Below are 18377 nucleotides of genomic sequence, written 5' to 3' on the forward strand. Positions count from 1 at the left end.
TATAATTTTATGGCTATTCAGTGATTTCGGAATAGCACGATTGAGCTCCCTTGTCAAATAAGTTTTACACAGTCAGTATATATTCATAGTTTAAGTACAGAGCTTTAGTTAAAATGTACCCAACTGCCATCTGTTAAATGAAATATTCTGAATTTCTCTCTCTCTTCTCCTTACTCTCACTGTTGTAATTGTTATGCCTTATTCATTTAATCACCATGTTTTATCTTTTGTGGCTCTTAATTACTAAATCCAAACCTTCATTATATTATTTTTAGTATAATTATTTATCATTTATTTACATTTATGTTTTTATCTGTAATTTCTTTAACCATAAAATAAGCATAGGAAGCCTTTAATTCCTAAATAAAATCAGTGACAAAGCCAAAGGAATCAGCCACATTAATAGTATTCTTCACCTGTAGACGCTGTCGAGGATACAGTCAGATAATCACCTGGCATGGTTTGGTAGTGAGAGCACGTAGTTAACAAAAGACTTGGACTGACAAGATTGCCAGTGTATGTGTTACAAAGCCATATTCTTTAGCACACCCTTGACCTAGGAACAATATGAACAGTCCGAAAAGCATGCAATTGCTGGCAGTTTTGCTGGAGAATTTTCAGAGGGAACCAGGAGAGACTTAGCTTATCTGAAGATCTGAGAACTGGAATTCAGGACGGGAACCACAGGCTGGAGGCTGTGGCGATGGCCAGTTGTAACTGCCCAGGTGAGAACTGCTTTTCCTGTGCCAAAGGAAGATGAAAAGACTGGAGGTGTTAGGGGTGCGCTCCTTCCCCCACCCAGTTAATGAGCAAGGAAGGACTGTTCTTACATGAAAGAAAGAACCTGGGAGGACGCCAGGAAGAAAATACATACGATTTCTGAGGTGACAGAAGGAAATTGTGGTCAAGAGCCGATGAATGGGAGGATGTGACCTGCCATTTGAGAAAGGAAAGGAGAATTGCCCCCACTGCAGCTGGGCAGAAGGCGTGAGATTGTCCCGAGGGAAGGTGGCTAGGGACATGTGGATGATCTACGGGTCCAGCAGTGATGGGTAGCAGGGATCCTGGTCATTCTCTTAGAAGGGAGACACTGGTGCGATGGCTGGGGCGGGGTCTCTGATTGCCCCGCCTCAGGTGTACAGAAATGCACATACAGCACCACACAAGAGGGGCACTCCTGCAGCGAGTATCAGAGCCACCAGACCCGGGTTTCTGCCTGCGCTGGGGAGGAATGAGGCTTCATGGAGAAGGCTGAAAGTGTTCATTAAAGATCTTGAAGGTCTGGACTGAAAACAGAATGGCCTGAGTTACTGGTATGTTTGTCTCTTCTTGCACTGGGGACAAGAGAATGGAAAGGAGCCTGCACAGCCCTGAGGCCCACAGCAGGCTCTCCAGCCCGGTGGTCTTGGTCTCTACTCCAGGCCCTAGTTTTGCCCACTCAGACACTGTGCCCACCTTCTGAGTCTCCTTGTAACCTCTGACTGCATAGACCAGCCTCTCAGACTGCAGGCCAAACTTGGGGCCCACTTGCTGTTTGGCCCTGGTGTTGAGGTTCCTCTGTCCGGAAGCCCACTGACAGTGATGGAGGCACCAGCATCGAGGAATATCTGGCCTCACGTCTCAGCAAGGACAAGAGTACGTCGATGGGATGAAAGGAGGAGCATCTGTCGAGATTCATCACACTGTCTGATTCTGACAGTGGAGCTGAAGCTTTCATCGCTGGGTCTGCCATCTGTGTCTGGGCTCTGTCCTCAGCTCTACCGGCTCAAAGCTCTGTAGCGTGACTCCAAAACACACTCAGCTTGCTTTTCTGTATTTCTGTTACGTGCAAAGCCTTACCGCAGGTCCCTAATCCAGCCTCATGGAATTTGCTCATTCCAGACAAATAATTTTCATTTCAAATAGACTCACCTTCCATCAGAGCCACATCTTCTACTGAAGGTACATATTAAGTACAATTAAAGATAGAAAAGAGAAAGGATAATAAAAACTGAGGAGCAAATATGATAAAAGATAAATCTTGTGTTATTGTAAAAACAAAAAACCTATGATCAGTAGTATCTAGGTAGCTGCTAAGAAGTAAAGCTTGTGCGTTTGGCCTGCTCCATGTTCACCCAGTTCTCCCTATGACATTAGACAAATCCCAGATGGCACATGAAGTGGAGTGAGCACCTTCAGTAGACAGTGCAATGAGTTCTTTACTGGCCCTGCTAGGTCTTGCATCTCCCAGCAGGTAGGGGAAGCTGGGACAGGAGCTGCCACACTCAGTTTTCTGCCTTAATATAAAGACAGTTTGGCTATGGGGAAGTCTTGTTGGGCTTGATAGTTGGAAAAGAAAGCAACGCTTGGCTGAGTTTTAGAAAGACAGATTTCAGAAAGGTCAGACTAAGAAGTGGCTACTTATGCCTGCAAACATATTTCCCAGAGGGATTATAAAATTATGAATATCATCAGGTGATAATGGGTGCATTTATTGAGTGCTTACTGGGTGCCATGCTCCAAGTTTTTGATAAACTTTGTTTCATTAACTAAACTCAGTGGATGATTGTTGAGTAAATGAGTGGAAAGATCTTCTAAATATCACCAGGACTATATCTTGAGAAATAGGAAGAATTTAGAAATATACATAATCCTTGAAATAACCTTGTGAGGTAGCTGCTACATTTGTTGTGTTAGGCAGAATAACATGTCGTCCCCCTCCCCCATCCCAAAATGTCCATGTCATATCCCCAGAACCTGTGACTATGTTAGGTAACATGGCAATGGGGAATTAAGGGGATAGATGGAGTTGAGGTCATTGATCAGTTGCCCTTAACCAAGCAGGATCATCCTAGATTATCTGAGTGGGCGCAGTGTAAACACAAGTGTTCTTAAAAGTGGAGGAGGGAGGCCAGAGAGTGAGTGGCAGGGTGATGTGATGTGAGAAAGACTCAGCTGTTCCTTGCTGGCTTTGGAGATGGAAAGAGGGGCCGTGAGCCCAGGAATGCAGCAGCTCCTAGAAGCTGGAGGAGGCAGGAAAGCGATCCTCCCTTAGAGCCTGCAGTGGGAACCGGCTCTGCTAACACCTTGGCTTTAGCCCTGTGAGACCTGTTTCAGAGTTCTGACCTCCAGAACTGTAAGGTAATAAATTTGGTCTTTAAGTCACTAACTTGGTGGTAATTTGTTACCGCAGCCATAGGAAATTTAAACAGTCCTCATCCCAGTTTACAAAGGAGAAAACTGGACCACTTAACTCGAAAGTGAGGAGTGGAATATGGATCCAGGCATCAAATTTCAAAGCTCTTTGTCATAATTGAAGGGAAGAGTGAGAGATAAAAATCCATACTATAAGACAGCATGTCCTAGTGGATTTTGAGAAAACGCTATTGAATTCTGATTTTTAAAAATCATTAGCTAAAGGCCAAAGACTGATAAAAGAATGGCAAATGTAGAAGAATATCGTGAGGAAGATTCAAGTCCAGAATGAACTAAGGATTTATAGAAAGACTAGGAAATTGGAACCTTTTCACATTGGAGGTGGAAATGTAAGATGGTTCAGTAATTGTGGAAAATAGTTTAGTGGTTTGTTCGGCTGTTCCTCAAAAAATTAAATATAAATTAACATAAGACCCAGCAATTTCACTGCCAGGTACATAGCTAAAATAATTGAAAAGAGAAATTCAAACAGATACTTGTAATCAATATTCATAGTAGCGTCATTCACAACAGCCAAAAGGTAGAAACAACTCGAGTATCCATCAACGGATGAATGGATAAACAAAATTTGGAACATACATACAAAGGAATATTATTCAGTCATAAAAGGGGACAGAGAGCTGATACATGCTACAATGCATATGAACCTTAAAAATATGCTGACTGAAATAAGATACTAAAGGTCACATATTGTGCGGTTCCATTTATACATAATACCCAGAATAGGTAAATCTAAAGAGAGAGAAAGCAGATTAGAGGTTACCAGAGGCTGGGGAAAGAGTTATTGCTAAATGGTTGCCAAATTTCTGCTTGGGGCGATGGAAAAGTTTTGGAAATAGGTAGTGGCGATGGTTGCTCAACATTGTGTTTGTACTTAATAACACTGAATTGTGCACTTAAAATGGTTAAATGGCATTTTTTATATATTTTCTCACAATAAAGTAAAATGCCAGTGATAGCTTTGGGGCTTTTAAAACCAGTTCAGAAGAGGGAGAGAAGGGATGGCGAATTTATGCGGGTTGATGGTACAAGGGAGTGGATGTCAGCTGCCAGCCTAGTTTCAGTTTCCTTAAGTATAACTGTGAAATGTAGACTCTAAACAAAGCAATGTGTAGACACACAGTAGGTGCTCATTGTTTGTGGAATAAATGAATAAAGAGGCCTTTTAAATGAGTTTTAGTCTTCAGCACTGGATTCTGGGGAGTGGAAAGAATTTAGAACAAATGATCATTAAAACACCATGAGGAATAAAAGAAGTTCTAAGTTGAATGCTAGGTGAATGTCGCCTAAAAAGTCAAAAAGAGGCAGAGGAGGTAGCACAGGGTAAGTTCTAATAATCATAGACTAGCGAGCCCAGAGCTGATTGCTGGAAGTTCTGGAATGGATTATTACACAGATGGTTTGGGTGCTTTTAGAAAAGAGTGGAGTTTGTTAACAGTCAATATGACGTCACTGTTAAAAGTCATGGTAAGTTAACTTCATCTCCTTATTGGTGGAATAACTAGGTTGGTAAATTAGAGAACTGCCATAGACTTGACATTTGATTCCAGCAGAATATTAGACCGCTCTTCATTACAGCATTTCCCAGTGGCTAGAATGGTGAACAGTGGGCTGGGGGCTGGTGAGGCTGGAGAGCTTGCAGGCAGCGGAACTTCTTTAGTCGATGGTTGTTAGCCTGAAGGGGAGTTTAAAAAAAAAGATTAGCACATGGTATTCACATGAGCATTATCTCCTCTTCAGAGTAAAGGCCAAGCCAGTAAGCCTGTTGTGGGCCTTCTGGAAGACCAAGAGCAGCAGGGAGAGAAGAAGATTGTGTTACAGAGGCAAACCAAGACCCAGCTAACTTCAGTAGCCGGAAATGCTAGGCGCAGTTCACTGAGACTAAATTTAGCAGGGATAAATGATTTACAGTATCAGATACAGACTTTTCAGAGTTCATATGAAAAAATATCTTGGAATTTAGATTAACAGTTTGTTTCATAGAGGTTAACAATGAGATGTAACTACAGAGGAAGCTAATTTAGCTTGTCCTAGTAGAAGGATAGTACCACAGAAATGTATCACTTTTACACCCAGCCAGGGTCAGTCCCATTTGTCGTGTTTCAATCAGCGTGTCACATTTTAAGACATTGGATTTGTATTGAGATGGCTCTGTTGTGGTGGGCTCGGATTTTCCAAGCCCCTTCCCTACGCAGGGCAGGGTGGATGACACACAGCAAATGGGAACAGGCAGAGCTTCTGGTTCATTTCATTACATCACCTAAGGATCAACAGCCATTTTTTCTGGAAGGAGACACGTGCATCCAGATAGAAGAGGCCTTAATAAAGTGGTTCCTTAACTGTAGAGAATGAAGTGACCCCCGTGTTTTAGTCTATTCAACACCTACGTACTGATACCTGCTCTGTGCTGGGACTGTTTTAAGTGATGGGACTGATCGATGAATAAAGTAAAGATCCTGCTTCGAGTAGTTACATGCTAGTTGGGGAGGCAGACAATACACAAGTAAATATATCCTGTCAGAGATGGGATAGGTGTGCTATGGAGGGAAACTCATGCAGCTGAGGGGGTTGGGAGTGTAGGGGCAGGGCCCGTGATAGGCCAAGGCTTCAGAGATGGGAATACCTTTGAACAGAGGTGAGGAAGGTGTGAGAAGGAGATGAGGGCGCCAGCCCTGGGCTCGCAGTGAGGAAGAATGTTCATGGTGGATGGAACAGTGGGTGCAGAGTCCCTGAGGCTGGAACGTTTGGGATGTGCTTGACGAGCTATACGGAAGCCAGTGAGGGTGAATTAGAGCGGGGGTGGAGGGGAAGAGATGAGTCTTGGGAGGGTAGATTGTGAAGACCCCTGCTTGTATTATGAGTGAGGTGAGAGCCATGGAGCGTGCTGAGCAGAACACTGGTGTGACCTGGCTTGCATTTGAGCAGGAGCACTCTGGCCAACCAAAAATCAGGAGCAAGCATTACAGGTCATTTTTTTGGTAACTTTATTCTTGTAGAAAATTAGACTGTGTGTGTATTGTGTCCTGTCTTCTAAAAGTGAATTGATTTTGATATGAAGTTCCAAAATGACTCGAGGTCTTTAAAAAACTTCTCACGAATGTATGAGTAAATTCTTTGTTATGAAAGAGAAGTGACCAGTGGCCCCATGCCACAGCATCTAGAATGGGTTCTTGAACATCCTGAGAGGAGGGTGGTTGGACAGTGGGAGCTGCTGCTTAGTTAGTAGAGAAGAGTCAGTCACCATTTGCTCTCATCTGTGCCTTCACCAAGAGCCCCACTATGTCCTGGGGAGAGGAAGTTAACCAAAAACAAAGAAAAATCTCAGTCCTTGGGGTTAAAATACACCCTTGAAAATGACAGGTATTAAAAGGCCAGTGAGCGCCAACTGAGAGCCAGTTGCCGGCCAGGTAGAACTAGATCATCAGGATAGAGAGTAGAGATTCTGTGCCTGAAGGCTGAAGACTTAACCAATGGTCTTTCAAGATACTTGTGTCTAAGTGACCTCATAGTCCTATTAGGAAAGGACCTTTCCAGCTCTTGGGACTCCCAAACATTTGTCTTTGAGGGAGACTGGAGACAAGAGCCCTCAGTTCAAATGGGTGTCACCCTCCCTCAGGCACGCAGCTTGTGGGCATGATTTACCATCTTGGAAAGTCATCCGCTTTTAAATGTCTGCGTTGTACATAAGTGATGGCTATGTGTACCGGCAGTGCCCACCTCCTGGGTCTGCTTTGAGAATCATTTCATTCTGAACAGGCAGAGAAATGCTCTTCGCAGTGAGTGGACTGGGCTGTCTCATCCCAGTCCTCTTGAAAAGGATTTGAGGTGGGACTGGACAAAGAAGTGAGGTATAGGGCGTTTCTCTTTAAAGTGTGAACTCAGTGGGAAAACTCAAAAAGTACATTAAAAAGATTTTGGTACTTTTCATCTGCTTTTCAAGTAAGATGGTAAAAGTACAGTAACTGAAGTCAAGTTGAGGCCTTTTCTTTTTATACTGACGATTTTGGAGGGGGATAGGATAATAACTAAATGAAGACCTTGTTTGTGATCTCATGAATTCCAATCTGTCAGCCTGGTTTAGTTTGAAAAATGTTAGAGAAAGTGGTATGTTTTAAAAAAATAAAATAGCTAGTTACCAGTTCTGAACTGCCCTTCTTGAATGGAGAATGTCATTGCCTTTTCTTCCTTTAATGAATTCATCTAATTTGATAGATGTTGAGCATCTTCTGTGAGGCCCCTTGCATACTTTTCCCTCTCAGAGCTTTTGTTCTTTATTAGAAAACTAAAACCATCGCCCCAGCAGCAGGAGGCTGGCAGGGAGCATCTTAATCTGTTTCATCATCAGTGTTTACAACCAATCCCTAGTGAAACCTCAGTTCTGAGGGACAGTGAGTGGACAGACAGAAGGAGCCTTCAATAATCCCCAGACCTCACTGAGACTCCTGGTTCAGCTCCTTCTACCACCAAAATATCCCTCAGAGTTGCTCTCAAATATGACCGACCTATTGACTTTCCCTTATTCCCTCCCTGGTGCTGTGAGTGGCTGGAGGAAGGAAGGAGCTAGCTTGGTGGACCACCCACTGGGCTGTAGGAATGCTTGTGCCCTGGGGCCAGCTGGGGCTATGGCCGGGTCAGTACCATACACATGGTTTACTAAGTTTTTATTATCTCTATCTCTTTAAGAAGCATAGGGGTTATGCAGGCCTTTTCTTTGTATGAGCAGCAGCCCGAGAAGAAACTCGTAATTACAGCCAGCAGAGGGCTCAGGGCCAGGGGCCACCTTCAGGACAGGGCTACCGGTGCTGCCCTAGAAGAGCAAGTAGAAGGCTCAATAAGGGATCTCCTAACTCCTGTGACACCACACTCTGCTTGGTTTCTTCCTGTCTCCCTGTTACGGGTTGGATTGTGTTCCCTCAAAATTCTTATGCTGAGTCCCACCCCCAGGACCTCAGAATGTGACCTTATTTGGAAATGGAGTCATTGCAGATGTAATCATTAAAATAAGATTGTCCTGGAGCAAGGTGGGCCCCTAATGTAATGTGACTAGTGTCCTTGTAAAAGGGGGAACTTTGACAACACACACACACACACAGAATGTCATGTGGCCATGTGAAGGCTGGTATTATGTTGTCACAATCAAGGAGCTACCAGAAGCTGGGAGAGAGGTCTGAAAGAGATCCTGCCTTGGTGTCTTCATGAGAGGGAGTGTGGCCCTGTAGATAGCTTGAGCTTGGACTTCTGGCCTCCAGCACCGTGAGACGGTATTTCTGTGTTTGAGCCATTCAGCGTGTGGCGCTTTGTTATAGCAGCCCCAGGAAACTCACACACTCCCTTATTCTCTCTCACTGCAGTTTTGTGCTTTGCTATCTTGGTCCCTCCTCTCTTCTCACTTCACTCCCTATCACTAGGGAAGCTCATCCACACCACAGCTTCAGTCACTATCACCATCTTAACCAGTCCCAGCTCTTCTGGATCCCAGGACTGGCCCCCTCACAGACGCAGATGGCCTTTCAGGAGCTGGCCTGCCAGTCTCACTGGTTTCTACCATTCCCCCCCCCCACACACATCCTCTTCCAGCTCTGTTAAATTATTTGTAGACTGCTTGGTAAAGGAAAGAGGTTAGTAAACATTGGACGAAATACCCACAAAAATTACACATGTAGCTTAAACAGTGTGCTTTAGTTTAAAGCATATTGGTGATCATTCAAGTGTTTGTTTGCTTGTGTTTGTTTGTTTTTATGCCAGTCCTTTTCTTTGCATATGATTCCCACGGATCAGAGTTTGTCTTGTAGTATCAACCTCGCATATCATCATACACACCCACTACTGATGTGTCCAGATCGGACTTCTTTAAATAGACCCAAGAACCTAAGTGTAAAAGCCTTTTGTAATTTTACAATTTTTACAATTTTTTATGTTTTATAGATGTCTTGCCCACACCTCAAATGCAATTTTTTTTAGTGACTTGCCTCGTTTATTTTAAAAAGCATTCTGCATTTTTTAAATAGAAACAGCATTTCTCCCTTTTTTCCACATCTCGGTCGTTTGTATAGTCTTTCATGAAAAAGGACAAGTAGAAGTAACAATTATAACTGGTGTAAACAGGTTGAAGACTTACATAACTAACTCTTAGTAAGTGGATGACACGGCGTGGGTTTTCTGGAAACAGCCTCCCAGCCTGAGCTGCGAGTGGGCCGTAGGTTTTGGTTAAAGTGATGCGCAGAGTGGAGTGGAGTCCTGGGTGGTTCAGGCAGGTGGAGGTCAGGGAAGAGGGTTTTATCGCATGTTCAGTTTCTCAAATAGGCCTTCTGCTCTTTCTCCTCCCAGCCTTGACCCACACCAATCCCTCTGCCAGTATATCTTCTCCTGTAGCCTGATCGCCACTTATCCTCTCCTGTCTCAGCTTAGTGGTCACTTCCTCCAGGAAGCCCACCTGGCCTCCCTTAGGCCAGGTTAGCTGTCTCTCTGATGTGCTCTATAGCTCCTTCTACTGCTCCAGGGCAATCACACCCCTGTGTAAACATCTCCCACCCAACCATAAGCTTTGTAAGGATGGAGCCCTTGTCTGTGTCATCGTTATTGGATCTCCAGCACCAGCACAATGTCTGGCATACAGTAAGTGCTCAGAAAATAGTTGTGGAAGGGAGGGAGGAGGAGAGGAAGATCATTTAACTTGTTTCTCAGAAACCTTCCCCCACTCCCTGCATTGTAGGATAAGGTACACCTTAGCAAGCACTGAAGGCTTATACTGCCATCACAGTACTATTAGCAGTAATGAAAGTGGCCATGGAGATGGTGGTGGTGTGAGCAGCGATGACAAGGTAGTATGATCAGCCACTGATGATAATACCACCATCTTGCATTTGTGGACTACTTAGCATAGAACTTTAGATGCTTATCCCACCCGGTCTGTGCCAGCTCCATGTCCTCCAATTCCTCTTGCTCTGACACGCTGCGAAGCCTCACTCATCACTGTGTTGGTCATGTTTCCCTCCGTCCTGGCCTCTCCATTTCCAGGTCTCCCTGGCTGGAATCCCACTTCTCCAGGACGTAGCCCTGATCCCAAGTGCTGGTCCCAGGCCCCAGCTTTACCACTCGCTCAGGCTTCTAGGTCGCCCTTCTCCATAGGCTCCTTCCCTCTTCCCAGCTCGCCGAACTGGAATATTATTGTCTGTGCACTTTGTGCATCAGCAAACAGCACAAGGCACAGAGGATTTCCTGAGCAGGTGATGTGTGCCACAGAACAACTAGGAAGAAAGTGACCGAATGCCAGCTACGTAAGTTTCCCGGGGCTGCCCTATAAACCAATGACTTAAAACAACGAAAATATATACTTCAGTTTTAGAGGCCAGAGGTCAAATCAAGGTGCCTGCAGGGCCACGTGCCCTCTGAAGTTAGGGAAGGACCTTTCCTGGCTTCTTCCAGCTTCTGGTGGCTGCCAGCGATCCTTGGCGTCCTTTTGTCCAAATCACTCCAATATCCGCTTCCACCATTACATGGCCTTCTTCCCTCTGTGCGTGTATGGGTGTCTCTAAATCACTCTCCATATTAAATCCAGTCATTGGATCTAAGGCCCACACTAATCCAGTATGATATGACCTCATCCTAACTTGGTTACATATGCAAAGATCGGACTTCTAAATAAGGCCACATTCACAGGTTCTGGGGGTTAGGACTTCAACGTATCTTCTTGGGGAGCACAATTTAGCCCACAACACTAGTATTTTTAAATTCGTTCTTTCCTGCTTCCAGGGCACATAGAGAAATGAACTACAGAATTTGAGAGTGCGTGTTTACATATGTACTTAGTACCTAATGGTGGACCCTTGGGCCGTGAACACACCTAGGCTGTGTTTATGCATCACTATACTCAGCCATTATTGTTGTGAAAGTGATTTTCTTTGCTCTAACTTTTGAAGTTAGTTGCTTGTTTTAATGTCCTTAAGAGAATATTTCTGCTCTAATGGAATATTCCACCTGGAAGAGCTCAAACCTTTTCACAGCCAACAGAGACTCCTCAGGGTTCTGGAAATAGAACAAGAAGCCAGTTTCTGGCTTACGCGGGAACACTTAAGAGTCCCTGATGGCACTGGACCCTGCCTGCTCAGACGTCGTCAGCACTGAACTGAGGGGTTGAAAACAGATTCAATGAAAGCGGTTCATGGCACTCCGACAACTGTGGGGGCCCTTGTTTACTTTCTGGCCATTCTGAAGACTCTAGCATCTCACCGGCAAAGTGGAAGCTTTGTGGCCTGAAGCCACAAGTTTTCTCATACCAGAAACACTTTCCTAAGCACGGAAATGAGGCTACATGAAGAAGAAAGTTAGATGGTGTTCCAGCTGCAGAACATGCTCGGCGCTTCCTGGAAGGGTTTGGAAAATGGGTATCCAGAGGGAGCTCTGCCCATGTGGGCTGCATGCAGTGCTGGGGAGCCTTTGCTTTTGCTATTTTTCCTTTTCTCTGACAGATGTTCGTGTATGGAAATATGATTTTTAATTCCTTAAAGGCCCATCTCTCTGGAGTTGATTCTTCTTTTGAAGTCATAATCTTTTGTATAATGCTTTCTGGGCAGCTTGACTCCCAAGTAAAGCATTATATGTCACAGATGGGGGAAATTATGTGGGCCTTTTGCATGCCATTTGGGCATAAAAGATCGCTACAGTGGCCGGAAGGGATGACACGGAGTTGGGTAATTTCTAAAGCCCATCGGAAATGGAGTTTGGCCATCTTATGTCATTCTTCACTAGCATCTAATTTAATTCTTTCACAAATACACAAGTACTCGGAGGAGCCGAACAACTCTGATTTTCTTCTGTGCTTATGTCCAGTATGATGGACATCGCTTGATACTTATAAAGAGCAAAACAGCAAATTCACATGAACTCTCCGGGTTCTAGACACAGTGGTTGGCCACACTGCTCGAAGTTGTCAGTGTAGGAACCAGAGGAGACTAGAGCATGCCACTTGTTAATATTTGCCTGCCCTGGGTTCAGCCTCAAGTCCCTCCCAGATTCCAGAGCTACTTCAGGAAACACGGAGGATGTGTTTTTGGGAGCTCCATTGGCTATTTCTGGCTCTTCAGGGCTTGAACTGCTGCAAACCTGTTGCAGAGCTGCTCTGTGGATCTCTGCTTTGGATTTCTTCTCTGGTCCCTCCAGAAAGTGAGAGGCTACAGAATGGCTGGACACAAAAAATGAAAGGAAAGTGCCCAAAGATGAGGTGCTCCTTACTTACTGCCTCCCCCATTGAGCTGCTTGAGAATGGCCAAGTGAGAAGTATCAACCCTACTGGAATTGTTGGGAAACATTCCATATTCATAGTTGCTAAACTTGACCTATGTATTAGGTCTCAGCCTCCTCTGAGACCTAAATGGTGAGGACCACACAGTGTGAGTGCTCATTTACCAGAACAATGTAGCTCATTTGCTAACAGGCACATTGTGGTTGAAAGTTTGGAAAGAATGCTTACATTTCACATACATTAATATTCTCTCATTTTTTTTTTGTTCTATTAAAAATGCCCAAACAAGTTTTATGCGTGGGAAAGAAGGACATATTAGCACCAAGTAACAAAGAAAATTTAGTATACTAAGCCAGTTGAGTTTGTTCAACACATCACTTCCTCTGTGTTGCAGAAGACATGGATGTCAAGTGACATGGGGAAAGTAGCGATAGGCTTTGCTCCTCGGTGGGTAGCAGGGAGCAGTGATGTAGAACCTCTTTCCTGCCATCAGGAAAGGAGCCCAGGCTAAGCAGAGCAGGAGCAGGGGGCCACCCAGGGCTCCAGCAGCTCTGATGTCAGGGCTGTTGTTATTAGTCACCCTCCGGCCCCACCCCATGCTCGGCCTGGTGACCTGGAAAGCCATCCTCAAAAACCTATGTGAAGGCAGATTTTTTGGTGTCCAAGAAGTGCATGGGTACTCAGTCAAACCCACAGGAGTAGACTTTTCTAGTAAGTCTTAGAGAAGAGCAAAGCATCAAGGTACATAGTAGTAGAAAAGCAGGGGTTCAAATTCATGGTCAGTCACACCTGCTAATGTGCCACCTTTGGCACACGCTTACTCGCTTGTGTCTCTTTAGTTAAAGCATTTAGAATCTGGCACCTAATCGATACTTAATAAGTATTAGCTATATTTTTCTGCTTAAGTAAACCGAATGGGCATTGCACTGTCAGCTCTTTTGCTGGTTGCCCGGGTGAGGGCCCAAGGAGCCAGGCTGGTGTTTGGCAGGGAGGTTTGCTCATGACTTATTTAACCCTTGGAGACTTACTGAATGCAACACCCTGTCCTTGCAGCAGTGACCAGGACATCACCTGTGGTACCTGCTGAGAAACATCTTCTTTGAGAGAGCAGAGACACCTCTGTGTGCGTTCTACATCTTTGTAGACAGGCCACGTGTGTCGACCTTCAGCTGTCTTTAGAGCACGGCCTTGCATGTCTGAGCAGGCCTGTGTATTTTAGCATAGAGTTCTGAAGAGGTTCTCAATCTAAATACTAAGGTAATAAAACTTACCCCAACCCCAGAAAGTGGGTCTCTAGTAAAAACCATATTTATTGAGTATGTATTATTTGCCAGGCAGTTAATATTATTTACTATATCTGCCATATGGACTTATTTACTCTTTACATTTCAATAAGATTGTTAGTAATTTTATCCTATTTTTTATATGACGAAACTGAGGTTCAGAAGAGTTAGTGTGGCGCCTGAAGTCATACAAAGGTGAACACACTAGCATTTGATGCAGGAAATATTGCCAGCCACTGTAGACATGAACCCCTGTGGAATAAACAACAGCCACAGTCCTGTCCTCCCAGTGACGAGTGCCCAGGTGCTGCTCTGAAGCACGGCGCTGCCCAGACGCATTTATGGAGGGGCTGCCATGTGCTGAACCCTCGGACTCACTGTCCAGAAGAGGAGCGTGGCAAATGATTACCAGCACTTGTGGTCAGTGCACTCCCGGAAGTGGAAATAAGGAATGGAAGCGGCACCAAAAAGGGGATGAGAAGCTCAGTGAAGGGAGAGGAAGTGCTTCCTGAGGGGGCTACCTCGGAGCTAGGTTCTGAAGAATAAACAGGAGTTCACTAAGTGTACCATGTAGAGGGCATAGCAGGCAGAAGAAACAACATGCAAAGGACAGAGGTGTAGAACAGTAGGGGTTTTTAAGATGGGGATGTGGCAAGTCCTTTAAGATGGTGAATAATAAGGCTCAGGAAGAAATACCGTGTGTGTGGAGACAAAGAGGCAGAAAGAGCTAGAAGATAGAGGGCCCTAGACAAAGCTAAGACAGTTTACATCCAAGGGAACCCGACTTTATCCTGAGAGTAGAGACTATTTAATATCATAGCTTTAACACAAGGTCAGAATCCCTCAACCTTGATGCAGTTTGTAGTACAGCTTTTTCCCTGGTTTTATTATTACAGTTACTTATAAAAGTCAGTAAGTTCCATATCCGATGTGTGTTGCCATTGCGCTAAAGAATGTTCTTTTAATCTCCTTACTCGTTTCTCCATTTTTTCATCAGCATTTCTCTTTTGCAAATGTTGTTCTCAGATGCCAGGATAAGTACTTTTGAGAGTTTTTTTTTTTAATGTTTTTTTAAGTGGCCTTTGATTGCATAAGAACATCATGTAGAACTGTTTCCAGTAGTATCTTTATAGCAGGGATGGAAGCTAAGACTGATTATGTAATTGTTCCCTTAATTTATTCTCAGAACCTAACGTGCTGCCAGCATATTAAAAGAAAAAAAAAAACCTAATGATCATAATGGCATCCGAGTGTCTTTCCTGCTCACGGTTTCTGGCACGATCGCTCTTGCATCGTATACTGCAGAATAGAAATCAATGATTTAAATGTAGCATGACCATCGGCCCAGCACTGGGCACCTCCAAACTCATAACACTCTCACCATCTTGCATGTGCAGCCCACAGCCAGCAATTCTCACTGGAGAAAGGATTCATGTATACTCTCTAGAGACCCTCGCCAGTGTCTCACATGTTAACATTTAGATAAGAAGAAGCAGCACACTGCTGCTGTGCTGAGGTTGCATTTTGCAAGGAGCACAGAACACCATCTGTCAGAGGAGGTGGCGGGAATGTGCAAATACTGCTGTGAATTCCATGAATGCTTAATTGCTAGAGATTTTTTTTTTTTTAATTTAAGAGTCTGCATTTAGTTGGTTTGTTTGTTGTTTGTTCTTTTTTTTTTTTATTTTTTAGAATAGTCCTTATCAGTGGCAGAAGATCCTTCTGTAGTATATTTTCAGTGCTGCCGTATCGAGACAGTGCCCACATTGGGTATGTATATGCATGCTTGCTTTGTAGTTCTCTGGGTGAAAAGTTGTGATACCATGTGCATAATGTGCTACCCTTTCCATTTCGAATAACTTATCTCACTTTGACGTTGCAAATTCAGAATGTGTAAATTTGAAAGAGAAAAAAGTTCCACTTTCTTTTCAACCAGAAAGCTTCCTTGTTATTTCGTGTGTGCATGCATGTGTGCATATGTGTGCCCTCACTATATTGCCTGCTATTTCTAAATGAGCATTTTGTCACCTCTTCTAATACTGGAAAGCAAGAACAATATGGGGCCCACCTCACTCCACAGGGCCGTGTCAACTTTTGGAGAAAGGTAGGTCAGGAAAGGAAGTAGACAAACCATGTGGCTGTCCTATCTCCTTGTATCTTGGGCTTGGGGCTGGAAACCGACCAGCAAGCTGGAGCAAATATCAAAGCAGAGTGGTACCAGGAACAGACTTATGTGATTTGCAACAGTCCACAGGAATGATCACCTTTCTAAATCAACCTCCTTTTGCTCTGAAAAAAGGTAGGTAAATGAGGCTCTGACCTTGCAAAGCCTGTCTTCCTCTTTCCCCGTCCTGGAACTCTGCTCATTTCCTCCTCTGAGTGTCGCCCTCACGCCCCTCACCTGTTCACTGCATCTAGTGTTTGTTGTCGAGGAGCTGCTGGTATGTAGGATAGGACAGTTCACTGTGTAGGATGCTGGGAGCATTGTGGGCGTTGGCTCTGGCCTCTGCAAACTAAATGCTGCTGTTGCCCTCTGGTTGTTGTGACAACCACACACCATTCACACATGGCCATTGTCTTGTGGGGAAGGGGGGGGCGGGGCAGTGTGGCCCCTGGTTCTGATTCACCATTTACAGTTGTCCCCTTTATCTGTAGGGGGATATGTTGCAAGACCCCCAGTGAATGCCTGAAACTGTAGATAGTACTGATCTCTATATTTAGTATGTTTTTTCCTATACATACATACCTGTGATAAAGTTTAACTTATAAATCAGGCACAGTAAGAGATTAACAACAATAACTGATAATAAAATAGAATAACTATAATAACATACGATAGTACAAGCTATGTGAATATGGTACTATTAATTAAAATAAAGGTTATTTGAACACAAGCACTGCGATACCGTGACAGTCAGTCTGATGGCTACTAAGTGACCAATGGGTGGAGATCATCTACAGCATGGAGCCGCTGGACAAAGGGGCAGTTTACATCCCACGTGGGATGGGGCGGGGTGGCGCTGGCTTTCATCACACTACTCAGACTAGCACGTAATTTAAAACTTATGAATTGTTTATTTTTGGAATTTTCCATTTAATGTTTCCGACTGCGGGTAGCTGAAATTGCATAAAGCGAAACTACAGATAAGGAGGGACGGCTGTATTTCAGGAAGGGTCACCTATAAGATTATCAGTAGATTCAGCTCTTCTTCTGGTTAGCCCTGGATGAAGAGCAAAATGAGTGCGTGAGATTACAGGACATAACCTTTTTCATCTTGGACATAGACAAACTCAAATTCACCACCCTTTCAGATTTTATAGATGAGGAAACCAAGAAAAGTTAATTTTCTGTAACAAAGCACATAATCGGATCCTTTGTGATACCTATGAGAGAAAAACGTGCCTTTTTCTGCAGCATATGTTACTTAAGTATTCACATAGGAAACTGTGAGCACAGTTCAAAATATTGTGATTTAGCACTAGGATTAAGAAGCATTCTGCTTTTTAAATTTTTTAATGAGCAGACTACTTATTTATGAATAACTACCATTTATCACAATTATGACTTTTTTTACTAGTCATTAGGAAACAAGTATGTTCAAATAATAAAAACATGCTAGTAAATTATATACTTATATATTTTAAACTATTTTAGTTCATATACATATTAACTAATACCTTTTCACTGTGGAAAATTGCTTTTATACTAAAGCTTTCCCTCTGACCAGGTCATAGCATTTCAGGGGTGGAAGGGCCTTTAGAGATGACATGGTGTTGCCTCCCTGTTTCGTAGCTCGGGCCCTTAGGCATGGGGGTGGAGTGAGCTCAACCACACCCCCAACAGAGCCAGTAACACCAGAACCCAGGACTCCGGCCACCCCAGACTGCTGACTGTGTGGTTTCTGGCTCCCATGTTTCCGTTGTACTTATTTGTGCACGTGGACTAGACCACATGTGCCTAATTATTCCAGACAAGTGCAAACCACTCTGCTGACGGGGACAATGTGCAGTTTCAGCTTCATCACAAGAAAGTTTTAAAAACAGGAAATTCAAAAGTTCATCCACTGTGTACTTGAACCTCCTTTATATGGAAAGCATCCATCAGGGTGGCCTTATCTCTTTCCGGTTTTGTTTTCTGGCTTCTCATGCTGCCATGGAGCTTCCCAAGTCCCATTCTTACATTGTGGCTTGCCCTCCCTCCCTGACCCCAAAGCGTTATTCTTGGTTTTAAACTGAACTGAACACTTCTTCTGGCTCCTGACATCAGTTGACCAAAGCACACAGTCCAGTCTTAGGAGAGGTGTCACCATTCATTCATTTATTCATGCATTCAGTCATTTCTTCTGCCTCTAGTGAGGCCCTGATAGAGGCTGGGAGCATGCAGGGATGAGTAAGACCTGCTTTCCAAGAGTTTATCATCGAGCAAGGAAGCCAGACACATGAACAGCCTCACCGAGACAACTGGAGGGTGGGGCAAGAGTTGCTAGAGAGTACTTTAAGTGCCCCCAAATCCTTATCACTGTCCCCATTTACAGTAAATCTATGATTTTTAATAAAAGCCAAGTGTGTATATATATATATATATATATATATATATATAGTCTCTCTATCTCCTTCTGTCCAAGTACATTGCCATTCTTGCCTGCTATCTATGTTGA

At 43.9% G+C, this 18377-nt stretch overlaps 1 protein-coding gene across 2 annotated transcripts in view; it reads left to right on the forward strand.

Annotated features, from left to right (window-relative positions):
- The window catches only part of CABLES1 (Cdk5 and Abl enzyme substrate 1), a 103445-nt gene that overhangs the window by 51116 nt on the left and 33952 nt on the right, over nucleotides 1-18377 (forward strand). Inside the window, exon 4 of one of the 2 annotated variants that reach the window (XM_016163998.2) lies at nucleotides 15412-15489. The exons of the other annotated variant lie outside the window; for it this stretch is intronic. Coding sequence (XP_016019484.2) covers nucleotides 15412-15489 — 78 coding nt within the window. The remainder of the gene's footprint in view (nucleotides 1-15411; nucleotides 15490-18377) is intronic. 2 annotated transcript variants of the gene reach the window in all.

Source organism: Rousettus aegyptiacus, unplaced genomic scaffold (assembly GCF_014176215.1).
Source record: "Rousettus aegyptiacus isolate mRouAeg1 unplaced genomic scaffold, mRouAeg1.p scaffold_m13_p_12, whole genome shotgun sequence".
NCBI classification, from domain to species: Eukaryota; Metazoa; Chordata; class Mammalia; order Chiroptera; family Pteropodidae; genus Rousettus; species Rousettus aegyptiacus.